Here is a 14010-nt window from a genome sequence, read left to right as displayed (position 1 = left end):
AGTAGTGGCAGCCCACTTGCAAAAAGAGGAGTGATGCTCTTTCCGTACCTAGATGACTGTCTCCTGAAAAGTACAACTCAGAAAGAAGCGACAGGCATGGTGCAGACCACCATCGCTTTGTTCCAGACACTGGGATTGTGAATGAATGTACTGAAATCCACACTGACCCCAGTGCAACAACTGGAATTCATGGGGGCCTACCTCGATTCCACACAGGCCAGAGCATTGTTGCTCAGCCACAGATTCATAACACTAACTAACCTCATCTCAGCAGTCACCAGCAGTCCTCAAATGTCCACCAGAACTTGTCTGCAACCATTAGGTCATATGGTGGCTACAAAATTTGTCATGTGACAAGACTGCATATGTGTTGCCTACAGAGATGGCTGAGCACAGTGTACGTTCCCCTCAAACACAGTCTAAACAAAAGAGTGACGGTATCTCCAAAGGTCATTACATCACTACATTGGTGGACGAAACCAGAAAACATATGCACAGGGATCCCTTTCCAACAGAACCCATTATTAATCACGACCAACTGATAGGCTGGGGCGCTCACTTGGACCAGCACAATGTACAAGGCAGATGGTCAGCAATGGAAAGCCAGCTTCACATCAATCTCTTGGAGCTTTGTGCGGTATACAATGCGTGCAGACACTTCTTTCTGATCATACAAAATGAGTCAATCCGCATACTGACAGACAACATAGCATGCATGTTCTATATCAATCACCAAGGAGGAGCTTGCTCCCATTCGCTCTGCACTGAGGCCATGAAACTATGGAACTGGTGCATCCACCACAACATAACCATCTCGTATCTTACCTCCTGGGGTGCCAAAACATGACGGCAGACACACTAAGCAGACATTCTTCCCAGGAGCATGAATGGGAAATGCACGACAGTGTTCTCCAATCAATATTCCAGGAATGGGACTTTCCATTAGTGGATCTGTTTGCATCAGCAACAAACCACCCATGCTCACTCTTTTGCTCCAAGGCGGGTCTAGCACCTAGGCCTTAGGGCAGTCGTTCTCAACCTCGGTCCGGGGCAGGTTTCAGTGGGGCCGCCAAGCAGGGCCAGTGTTAGACTTGCTGGAGCCCAGGGCAGAAAGCCGAAACTCCACCGCATGGGGCTGAATTCCAGGGCCCTGAACCACACCACCTGAGCAACTTAGTTTCATGGGGCCCTCTGTGGTGTGCGGCACCCACGCAATTGCCCTGCTTGCTACCCCTTGACACCAGTCCTGGCTTTTATGTGCAGAAAACTAGTTGTTGTGGCACAGGTGGGCCATGGAGTTTTTATAGCAGGTTGTGGGTGGGGAGACGTACAGAATATGTACCCAGGAATCCATTAACCTACACCTCCATGGGACTTGAACCTTGTACTTAAATGCCTCACCAGAATGCCCTTTGAACCTTTAGCGACCTGCTCACCCCTTCATCTGTCTATGAAAGTAGTGTTCTTGGTTGCAATCACCTCTGCTAGATGAGTCAGTGAGATTGGGGCATTCATGGTCGAGCCCCCTTTCATCGTGTTCAGTAAAGACCAGGTCACATTGCGGCCATACCCAAAATTTTTGCCTAATATGTCGACATCCTTCCATATAAACCAACCTATACACTTTCCCATATTTTACCCTAAACTGCATGGGAACCTACAAGAGGCCATCCTACATGCACTTGATGTCAGATGAGCCATAGCGTTTTATTTAGACAGAACCAAACCCTTCCAGAAGTCCTCAACACTGTTTATTTCCACAGCTGAGTGCTCTAAGGGATGTGCAATATCAACCCAGAGACTCTCTAAATGGATCTCGACGTGTATCCAACTTTGCTACCGATTGCATAACAAGGAACCTCCACAAGGGATCCGATCCCACTCTACACGTGCCATGGCTATGTCTATAGCCTTCCCGAACAATGTCCTTCTAATAAACATATGCAGGCCTGCCACAAGAACCTCACAGCACACCTTTGCAAAACACTACGCCATCACTCAATGCTCTATGTCAGATGCTATTTTAGGCCTTATCGTGCTCTCTACAACAACACACATGACTCCAAAGCCCCTACCGTCCACAGTGGGGCACTGCTCTACAGACACCTGAAGTGGAGCACAGGGACATTACTTGAAGAAGAAGAGGAAGTTACTCATCTTGTGCAGTAATGAGGGTTCTTTGAGATGTGTGTCCTGTGGGTGCTCCACTATCTGTCCTCCTCTCCTCTGCTTTGGAGTTCTGCTGTAAAGAAGGAACTGAACAGGTCGGGTCGTGCATGCGCTACATGAAGTGCCAATGGCACCATGAGACAACTACTGTGCACGCACACCCCTACCGAGCAGTGCTACCGAAAATCTCCAATCTGTGGCCCAGCGACACACATCTTGAAGAACCCTCATTACTGCACAAGGTGAGTAACTTCCTCTTCCCTATCTCTCAGGGCTGTTGCGAGGATAAATTCATCATTAATGTTTGTGAAGTGCTCAGATAGCACCCAGAGAGAGCGCATACATACCAGGGTGAGGCTGAGCCACAGCTCCCACTCTCTCCCACCTGCAGCACCCATGGTGAGTATGACATGCAAACTACCCTTCTTCCCCAGCCATCTCCCCATGGTGAGTGGGACACTCAACTAGTCCTCCTCTATGACACACAACAAATGAGTTTGACACCATCCGTTTCAAACCTGCACCCCCAATGGGTCTGACATGTAAATTCACTTAAAATTCTGTACTGGCTCCTGTGGTGAGTCTTCCATGTGAATCTCCACTGGCATGAGGGGTCTGACACAAATCTTCCTATCTCAGTACTCTGATCTCAGGTGAATCTGACACACAGATTCCCCTTCAACCCTCTTTATTGTCTTGACAAGCTATACAGGTGTTGCTAAAGTGTACAAGAGACAGACTATTCAGGCATTTGCCAGAGGTAGGTACGAATTGCACCTGAATGGGGCTGATGCACAAATTCCACACACCCCACAACACCCAGCTGAGACTAAATTCTGCACAACACTCCACCCTGCTGAGTTTGATCTGTGATTCTATTCAGAAAAGGGTATCATCGCTTTTATAAATTGTAGAAGGTTTTCTGTATTTTAAAAGTTAATTTACTGCTCATTAAAATTACTGGGATTGATAGTTATAAACCACAATAAAAAGTGCATTATAAATTCCTACAGAGACAACCTTTGCCATTTCACAAAAGACTGCATCCGTGGATTTGGGGAATGTAAAGGAGAATCTCAGCTGCCTTTCTTTCTTTGTAAATTTTAGCCCTTTTCCTTGTGATACTAGTTTTGAAAATCATAAACCAATGGAAGCCAATCATGAAGTTTTAAAATTTATAATTTATCCTTCCTAAAATTCATAGATTATTGACAGATCCCTCAGTCCACGCAGGGCTCAATTTTGGGGTCCAGAAAATAACATAGGTATTGTTTTTTGAGAAGATCTCAGATCGACTTAAAGTTCCAGTCAGAGTTACTTGTCTTGTCTCAAGATAGCCTAGCTTGAGTGAGAATGGTCATGCTGTGGGATAACATATGAGTTGCTGCATTCAGTTGTGTGTGGCATTAAGACTTTGGTGGGCACATCCCATGATTCTTACCATGGCAGTGAAATGAGCAGTACCATGAATTCTTTCCCTGTGAATTCTGTGAGAACTTTTCTGTGTTTTATGAGCATACAGGGGAATTTTGGGAAGGGGTTGGAGTATTAGTAGTACTCAAGGGGTTGTGTTAGCAGCTGACAAATTGCACTCACTGAGATTTAGTCCATACCCCCTCAAGCCAGCCAGCTTTAGTTAAAAACACCACTACACTGGAGTTAAGGATTCATGTGTGTGAATGGGATTCAAGATAGGGACAACACTCAAATGATAACTCTAATTAACTTTCCAACTTGGAGGCAAGTTTATGTAGTACTTTGAAGAACAAGAAAAGGAGCTTGAATTTGATTTGTAAGGGCTTGTTTACATGGGGAATTGTAATGGGGAATTGACCTGCATAACCACAATGCAATATTTCTATATGGACACTTTATTCTGGAATAATTACTCCTCTCTCAAAGCGAGGTATATAATTTTTCCACTATAACTATGTTGGCCAATTTCCCCATCTAGACAAGCCCTACAAGATGGGAAACCAGTGAAGAGGTTCAAGGAAGGGCACAATGTGGTCGGAATACCAGGAAAGGAAGTTTACTTTGACAATAGTATTTTGCATAGACTGAAAGGAGGAGAAATGAAGAACATAGGAATTACCACACTGTATCCAACCTGTGGTCCATCTAATCCAGTATCCTGTCTCCGACAATGACACCAGATTCTTCAGAGGAAGGTCAAAGAAGCCTACAATAGGCAGATGTGGGATAATCTGCTTCCCATGAAAGTCTCATCCTAATCCCTAATTGGTAGAAATTGGCTTAAACCCTGAAGCATGAGGTTTTATATCCCTTTCAACACTCTTTTAACATTAATGTAAAACTGGTTATTCTTGTTATTCATCTAAATGTCCAATCCATCTTTGAACTTTGCTAAGTCTTTGGCAGCAAGGACCACAGTCTAACTATGTGTTGCGTAAAAAAGTTTTGAATTTTCAACTTTTCAGTTTCATTGAATGTCCCCTTATTCCTGTATTGTGAAATAAGGGGAAATATAAGCTCCCATCTACCTTCTTTATATCATTCATTACTTTATATACTTTTACCATGTCTCCATTTACTTGTCTCTTTTCTAAGGTAAAAAATCTCAACCTTTTTCAGATGAGAGGTTTTCCTTGCCTCTAACCATTCTTGTTACCTTCCATTGAACTCTCTCTAATACTGCAATATCTTTTTTGAGATGGGGTTACCACTACTGCACAGTATTCCAAATGAAGGGATACCATTGATTTATATAACAACATTATAATTTTTCCCATATTATTCTCCATCCTGTTCTTTATGCATCCTAACATCTTTTTAGATCACAGCTGTACACTAAGTAGTGGTAGAATCCTGAGAGGTGTATGAGGACAAGGAGTTTACAGTAATCAATGTGAAAGAAGACTAAGAGCTTTTCTACATGAGGAAATTTATTGACATAATTATACCAGTATACCTCCCTGTGTAGATGCTTTTATTCTAGAATAAAAGTGCCGTTCCCTGGTTTTGCTAATGTTGCTTTGCAAGCAGTATAAGATAAACCAGAAAAAGGCACTCTTATACCAAAATAAGTTTTGTTTTACTTAAGTGAAAGAAGCAGCTAGTTTTAGGGCAAGACTAGAGATGGGTGGTGAAGGAGCGAGTAAAGTAAACATTGACGTTAAAATTGCAAGCCAGAGAGACAGGAAAGATAGGGTAGTTCTTAATAGAGAGAGAGTCAATACATGACTCAACATCAAGCAGACCCACACTTCTCTGCTCAGATGGTCCACAAATAATCAGTTATGGTGATGATTTTGTGATATGACATATGTTCCACTAGGAAGTCATTGCAGTACTTTAATCACGCTGCAACTGACAGGGAAAATTAAGGGTATCTTTAGAGCATTGTTATGGGCATGTATGCTTTTTTACCTCTGGGCACAAACATAATTCCATTTAAACAATAATACAGTACTTGACAAGAAATTTTCTAGAACTTCTGCTGTGAAGTCTGTATGAAATTAGGCAACTGAACTACTCATTAGGAAAATAAAATAAATTTAAAAAGCTTCATTATTACATTAGGCTGTGCATTAGCTCTCAATGAACTGAACAACCATAATAATCATATTGATGTTACCCCTCTCCTGCTCTCACCCCCACTCCTCTCTGCTATATTGCTTTCCTTTTGTTACTTCATGTTTAATTTATATTCCAGTCTTCCAAACATGTATGCATATATTTTCATTTTAAACATGTGAGTAGTCCCATTCACTTTACTGAGACTACTCATATGAGTAAAGTTAAGCATGTATATAAGCGTTTGCAGGATCAGAACCTTAGTTAATAAGCACTTTGGGGCAGGGATCATTCATTCTGTCTGATTTGAAGACATCTAGCATACCATTAAATTAAATAATAATAATACAATTTCATAACTTGCTGGAGATCTCTTATGTCTTGGTCTTTTAGCCTAGCTAATCATTAACTGCTAGACAATATCTAACATCGAAGTAATGATTTATTTTATAAGTGATTTATATTGAAAAGGGACATAGGTTAAAATAATATATTTCTTAAAATGCCCTTTTCCATGTAACTAATATTTTAGAGGATTAAAAGTGAAATAATTTTAAACAATCTAAATTGCTATTCCCAGTCAATACTCTTAGCTTGCTTTTTGTACTTCACTTTGGACAATGAAAATTAGTCAACCCTTCAAACAGCTCACTGATGGATGGCTGACTTGGGACATCAGAGGTGTATCTTCTGCTTCAATTCCATGAATATCTCCTTGGACAGTGGGATTGTGACATCAGAGGTAAGTCAACCAACCATCACTCTTCTCTCCTTTTGTCTCACTCTCCCCAGTGAGATTGTGATAGCAGAGATAACAAGACAACATCTTCCTTTCTCTTCTCTTTTCTATATTCTTTATCCTTCTCTATCTCTTCCCTTAATACATTTGCATAGTGATCAGCCTGCATGCCTCATTTGCCTGCTTCTTCCACAGCCATCTCAGGTCTTTCTTCCATAGCCCTCTCTATGCCTGGATTGCCCTTCCTGAGCTGGTTCACTAAGCCACTTCTCCTAATTTAGATCTAGTCTTCCTCATTCTGTCCATTTATCAGAAAAAAAATTGTTCCAGCATGCTGTGCAATAATTTTACTGAGCAACTGTGATGTTGTCCCTGTTCACCAAGTCAGTGCATAAAGGCCACCAAATAGTAAATAGTAAGTTTTGGTCATTACCAACTTTGATCTGATTTGAAGTAGTTGCCTAGAGATGCCATTCTGCCCTTTTTGAAAAAAGAAGTGTATAAAGCTAAACTTTACTGTTGTCTGTCTGCATGTGCTCTGCTGGCAGTTGGGTTCAGAAACTTTGGGTCACATGCTGTCCTCCTAGGAATAAGTCCATGGGAGTGTAAAACATGCCCCAAACTCTGATTTAGCACCCACAGAGTTAAAGGGACATCTTAGCCTTTGGGGAAGGATGTGGGTCAGGGCAAGGGAAAATGGGTGCCTGTAAAACCAATAGATCCATTAGAACGATGATACTCAGACTGAGGCTCCAGAGCTTCAAGTGGTTCTTTTATGTGTCTCCTGCAGCTCCTTGCAGCACATGATATTAAAACACTGTGTGATTGGTTAATAATTAAATCAGGATGCTTTTACTGTGTTGTTAACCAATTGCAGTTGATAAAATAATAATATTTGGTCATTCATTTTGCTGTGAGAATTATATATATAAATAATAAATGAAACAATGAATTCACTCTACTATGGCTCTTTTGGGTAACGTTGATTGCTAATTTGGCTCCTGAACCACTGAGATCTGAGTATCACTACATTAGAACTACTGGGAAATCTATGCAGACCCACCAGGATCTTGGCCCATCCCTGTAGTAGACCATTTAGGGCCAGAATTCCCTTCCCTTTAGCAGTATATAGCTTTTAGCCAATGAGAGCACAGTTTGACTCTTGCACTTGACTCTCTTTTCAGAGAATGGTTTCAGATACAGAAGAGAATCACACAGAGACAATTCCTATGTACATTTCTGCTGGAAAATCCATGCCCTACAAAGGGCAGCATATTATGTCCATTCCCTTTTAGACCTCATAGATCTTGTGCAAACCAGTTTAGGAGGCAGGGGGCAGATGTTTTGGAGATACAGATTATCGGTACTCTCTTTTTACACAATGAAGGCTTTTCTCCCCCTTTTTACTCCCTTCCACATCCCGTAACAGCAAGAAGCATATGGCTCTTTATTTTCATATACATTACATTTTATAACTGCTCATAAGTGCTTATCTTTTTTAACTTTCTTGGGGCTGAGCAAAATGGATAGTTTTTTAAGTAATATTAAATTTAGTGGAACAACGTTGTGTGTCACAGATTAAAACCAAGTAATATTTATCTCTATTTTTAATCCCATTCATTGCTGTTTGTATCCAAATTCTCCAATAAATGTCCCAAATCTGTATGATACAGTACATCTGTCTTGTCTCTGTTACCATTTGCATGTGAATAGCTGAATTAGTTGAAAGATAAATAAAATCACCTCCCAATTGACTACACATCTATAGAGACTTGAGAATGCTAGTAATTACCTCCAACGTGTGGAATAAATTACACTTAAAAAGTGTGCTCCAGATATTTTGCAGGTGGAAAAATAGATATAAATTTTTCTGAATGCAGTGCCAAAATCTCCCACACCCTGTTTTTAAGCTATTCTATTGCAAGGACAGTACACATAGTTCTGTGTTAGCATACTTTTTGAAGGATAACAGGATTCTGGCAGAACAATAGTTTAATGCAGAGGCTACTCAAAGTTATAATAATAATAATTAATATAAATATAATTAGGAAAGCACACATTCTTCCATTTCTTGGATCTTTAATGTGAAGATCTCAAAACAGAATCTGGCTCAATAGAATAGCATTCAACTTGATTTAAATGGACAATTGATTTGTTTCTTATGCTACTCTGCTCTCCCAAATACACATACATACTGATTCTTTGGTGAAGGCACACCAACTGTGGAAGTCTGCCATTCCAAGTACAAATCTACTCTTTATTGTTCGTGAACAGGAAAATGCTGTCTGATGTAAGGCTATAAAACATATTTCATTCTTCCAAATGTTGAAGATTTGCAGTGTGGTTCTCAGGGATGAATTTGGTTCTTGAAATAGACTTATTAAAAGCTCGGTTTTGTTTCATTTAAACCTGTACATGTATAAAATGAATGGAGAAGATGGAAATTTACACATGAGCCCTTGTTTTCTAGCCCCTTCATAACAGAAGTCTTTCGTTTACATGTACTGAATCAAAGACTATGAGTTTTCAAACTTTTTCATATTGTAGACCACAATTTAGAGAGATTGTTACATGGAGGATATTACATACATTTTCAATTGTGGATCACCTCCTGTCTCATTCAGGTTCCTGTGACTTTCCAATGGCAACTACAATAATTGTGTATATAGGGAAGTAATATTAAGAAAATAATTAGCTATTTTAGCTGTCTTTAAGTGCAGTAGGATCTTGTCCTTTCTGAAGAGAGTTAATCACAGGTTTACTTTTGCTCTTCATTTCATTTCCCCCTCCCATCTGCTCTGTTTTTGGGGTTTTTTTTTCCTGGTGGAAATAGGAAGGAGATCCATTAACACTGTGACCAGAAGTGCTTTGCAGACCACTAGTGGTCCAGTGACTACAGGTGTGTGTGTGTGTTATATCCTGTCTGCTTAATCTGTGATCCATTACCTGTGTGTCTGAGCTCAGTTTTAAGCATCAAAGGCACAAGGGAGGAAAGTTTTGCAGAAAATTTTCTTTGCTATGAGAGGCAATTTCACAGTGTTCAGAAAGCCACCAGCAAAGAGTTCTGATACTTTTCAGACAGCAAGTCAGTCAAGTCCTGTCTGGAATACTTTTTGAATGAGCTGATCCCTTTACTCTCAGTCTCAGGAGATCACAGTTTAGGTTAGGGAGATAAATCCTGAAATCCGTTGGTGAAGTTAGAGTGACTTCAGGGCAATTGAAGTGCCAGGCAGCGGGAGCAAAGGCAGCAGCTGCTGCTAGCTTACTCGGTCCCGCGGACAGACACATAATTGACCAGAATTCATCCTTTGGGAAATATTCTTGCCGGATCATCCAGGCTGGGTGTGAATGGGCGATCTGCTAGCGGAACAAGGGGAGAATACGCCCATTAAAAAAAAGCCCCAATAGGGGTTTGTTTATCAAAATGAAATTGCATCTCTTATACGTAATAAAGGCTACTTTGTTGTCTTGCTGCGCCTTAAAGGCGCCTTGAACTGAAACAAGCGAGAGTGTCTCCACGGGGAAAAAGAGGCGAGGAGACAGGCTGGGGGGGAATGGCGGTACCGGGTGGGTCCTGAGGAAACTCCTCGCCTGCACGTCTTTGACCTGCCCCTTCCCCAGTTGAAAACATCCTCCTCCTCCCGGCGCGGAGTAAGTGATTAGCTGGAGCCCTCCCGTCTCCCAAGTTAAAGCTTCTCTGCGGGAGGGGCGAGGGCTGGGCAGAGGGAGGCGGGTTCACCGCGTTGCTACAACTAAAAAGTGCCCCCTTCGCGCAGTCGTGGCGTCCCTGGCATCCGAGCACAGCAAACGTCAGTTTGTTTAACAATCGCGGAGTATAAATGCTCAAATTAGCGAGGCGGCTGCAGGAGGAAGCAGCGCTGAGCCTTGGCCGGAGGCGGTGGCACCAGCAGCCGCGGGGATCCCCTCGCTGACCTCTCCCTGGTTAGTGCCCTGGGGCTGCTGATGTAGAGTACCCAGGGGGAGGATCCATCTATGCTGTTAGTCCCGTAGGAAAAGAAACAACAGCTTCCCCTTCCCCTCGCTAACCCAGCCCCAGCCACGGTCAACCTCGGCTCTCCGTCGCTGTGTGACCATGGCCGACAGCTTGCGGAGATTAATCAACAACGAGAGCTGCAGGATTTTGCAGGAGAAGCTGGAGAACTGGTATAAAGATTACCACGTGAGTATGTGTGTGATTCCTCACAAACGTCTTCTCTTCGTTCGCCGCCGCGAGCCTGTAAAGCGATTCGATTCACGGGGGGTGGTTCTGGGAGTCTAAAGATGCTGCTCAAGCCTTATGTCATTTACTCGCCTAATGTTCTACCAACGGTGTTTTGCCATGGAAAAAATATCTTCCACCCACCCCAGACAGTAGGGTGAAAACGTGCTTCTTCTTGTCTCTACTTTTGTGTTTTCAAAGGGACTTTGTAGAGTGAGACAAATCAGGAATTAACATTTGTATTTTGTCAAATTAATGGGGGAAGAATACACAGTATAATAGTGGCTGTTTCAGAGTGTAAATTTGGGCTACTGGAGAAAGACTGAATTTGTGAAGGGGGGTCCGCTAAGTGTTGGATACCTCGAGTGATTTCCCGGGAAAGCAGTAACCAAGGACGCTGGTTTCCAGACAGTGTTGCGGTTGCTATAGTTACTGACACCCATTGACACTATAAATACAACATATCAGGCCAGAAACAACTTGCAGCAGAGACTGCTGATTTCCCTCTCATCTCCTCTTGGTGTTCTGATACACAGATCTGATCAGATTAAAGTAAAAATCAGTTGCCAAAATGCAAGTTCACATCTCTTTGCAAACTCACCAGGGCCACTTACACTCTTTCACAGTGAATAATACTCCATCAAAAATATGTTTTCCCAGAAAGGATAACAGGGGCCTCCATTTGATTTTATAACTTATTATATATCTAAATATTTTTGAAAACACTTTGTGTTAGATATCCAAGTACAATAACTGCACTGGAAAATGTTGAGTATCATAAACTTCAAGGAATATAAGACCTTTAAATACAGAGAAAAGCTAGACAAGAACTATTTTATTGCTTGCAACCAGACTGTGCACCAAGATAATATAGCTTGTTCTGCTAAGGTTCTCAAAGGCCTCTGGTGAGAATCTCCCCATCTCCAGTTGCTGCGGTGGAAATGGAATATGATTTTTTTTTTAGTTGTCTTTAAAATTTCTAGATATTTTTCACTGTACTTGATGATAGTGTCACACATTTGAGGCATATCAGTTTGAGAACTATGAATTCACATTTAAAAAAAAATCAGACCCATTAATAGTTGTTAGAAATTCAAAACTAGAACAAATGACTTGTTTTCTGAAAGCAAATTCAGTTTACAGCTATTTCATTTTTGAAACATTTTTGTTAAACTGCTTTTGTTGTATAACTGAAAAGATACTGCAATTATAACTTAGTACCAAAATGAAGTTATACCTTGCAGATAACATAACTATTGAACATGGTACTGAATGTTCTTTGTAGCTGTGCTATTAAATGTTACCTGTGGTACTATGACAAGTTTTGCATGTGGGTGGGGGAAAATAAGATAAACCACAAGAAACAGTTGTTTTGTTGACCTTCATGGCTTTTTCTTTTTTCTTCCTATAACTTTTTTATTTTTATCTTGAATAAAGCCATAATATTTGTGGTTTTATTTTATTTCAATATTGTGCATTCTATTTTATTATAGTATTGTCTGTTCAGTGCCCTGCCTGCCTTGTCTGTCTGAGAATGGAGTGACTTAGCGGGTTGCTTTATTTTATTTTATTTTATTTTATTTTATTAGTACAGAATTGTTATTATTCCATAGTGTTTGAAAGCTGACTCCGTAAAATAAACACAGCTGACTGAAGTAGCTTACTTAGGGGGGCAAGGGATTTGACTTGGTCTTTGGTCACTTAAAGTGTGTGCAATTTCTTTTATCAAATAGAAACAATTAACCTAAAATATGTTACACATCAGCAGAAGAGCAAAGAAACCACTAATCAAGCTCAAATATTGAAATACAGAAGTTTTTGCCCTTAATGTACTGCAACATCTGATCTTGCAACATTACAAGATATTCTAATTGTAAAGTTACATATGTTACCCAAACTAAGAGGAATGTGTGTGCCTGAGTAAAGGTGGTGTGACATAGTAGATTTGCACAATTGCTCTCCTAACTGGCTTAAATCTCCCAGGGTAGTAGATTGGTGAATCATGATTGGGAAGATATTCAGTGCATAGGGGGCTGTGTGAAAAAAGATATGGAAATAGTGGCAGGAGACAAATGAGGCTGGTGTGGTTGGCAGAACAGAGGATGGGTGGGCATGTTTTAAGAGACAAGGCCGAGATGTATATTGCAATAGATTTGAAGGGAAGAATGAGAAATTCAAACTTAAGGTGGTGGACAAGTTGAGGACACTGAGGAAGAGGAAGGCTGCTGAGGGAATCAAAATCAAAGAAGGAGAAGGGAGGATTTGGGTAGGGGACAATAACATCCACATAGAGGAAGAGGGGGTGAATAGAGTCTAACAATGCAGTGCGAAGAAGGCAGTGAAGTTGGCAGGGAGTGAAGTTGGAAGGCAGGGAGGGAGGGCTGGAAGTAGGAGGAATATGAAAATAGGATGACCGTGCATTAGAACTTCTCTAAATGGTATGCCAAACAATCTTTCTGGGCTATTTCTGAGTGGGATGTGTTAGAGAAAGAGAGACCACCATGAGGGAGTGCAGTTTTGGAGGGAGGTTTAGAAGGAGAGATCCAGGTTTCAATCAGAACAGAGAGTTCTTTAGAAATGGAGCAGGAGAAGAAGGGAGAGGGGCAGTGTGAGAGGACAGACAGAGGAGATAATGGGAGGAAGAAGAGAGAACGGCTAGGGAGAGGAGAGTGGGTAAAGTACAGCGTCAAGGTGGGGAGCAAAGGGGAGATGAGATTTAGATAAAAGGCAGAGCTATGAAGAGCCTTAAAAGTGAGGACAATTTGTTTGAACTTTCCCTAAAGATGCTGTCATTGCAAGATTCTTATTCCTGGGCCTTAGCTTTTTAACATGGGACTGGCAGAGATCACAGGCATTTAAGGATTTTTAACCCTTGAGGGGAGTGATAGTGGATAGTAGAAAAATATACAAAGATCATGTACCTTCTGAGCTGAGAATTAATGCAGCCCTTTGAACACTAGCCAGTTCCTTTTTGACCTTGGTCCCTGAAGGAGCTCCCTACAGAAGATTACACCTCATTAACCATTGCTCCAGCTCCTTTGAAATCCCAACAGTCTCCAGGGATCTTTTACCATACCTTCTCTGACTTCCTGTCAGGTCTTGTTCATTGGTGCTATGTATTGAGGCTCTTGCCTTGACCACTTCAACACACATCTGTTGATCTTCTACTCTCACTTTTTGTGCCTGTTTTTTCTCAGCTTTTGGCACTTGCCTCTGTGCATAGGTGCAGAGAAAGTTTTGATGTTTGCCATTTTTTTGCTTTGATGTTCTCAGTGCCTCAGCATTTTCTAAACAACACCTGGGTTCCTTTTTCCTTGGTGCCTCAGCATCAGCACTGTTCTTTGAG

The 14010-nt window shown here is 41.4% G+C and overlaps 1 protein-coding gene across 7 annotated transcripts in view; it reads left to right on the top strand.

Moving 5' to 3' along the window:
* Positions 1 to 9925: 9925 nt before the first annotated feature.
* Positions 9926 to 14010, top strand: part of SPATA18 (spermatogenesis associated 18) — a 42195-nt gene continuing 38110 nt past the window's right edge. For 4 of the 7 annotated variants that reach the window (XM_005299083.4, XM_065596899.1, XM_005299082.4 and 1 more), the window contains exon 1: positions 9926 to 10625. In XM_005299083.4, coding sequence (XP_005299140.1) covers positions 10539 to 10625 — 87 coding nt within the window. In that variant the 5' untranslated portion in view covers positions 9926 to 10538. The remainder of the gene's footprint in view (positions 10626 to 14010) is intronic. The other 3 variants (XM_065596902.1, XM_065596900.1, XM_065596901.1) reach the window with 1 other exon arrangement.

Source organism: Chrysemys picta, chromosome 5 (genome assembly GCF_011386835.1).
Source record: "Chrysemys picta bellii isolate R12L10 chromosome 5, ASM1138683v2, whole genome shotgun sequence".
Taxonomy (NCBI): domain Eukaryota; kingdom Metazoa; phylum Chordata; order Testudines; family Emydidae; genus Chrysemys; species Chrysemys picta.
This window is presented reverse-complemented; position numbering and strand designations above follow the sequence as displayed.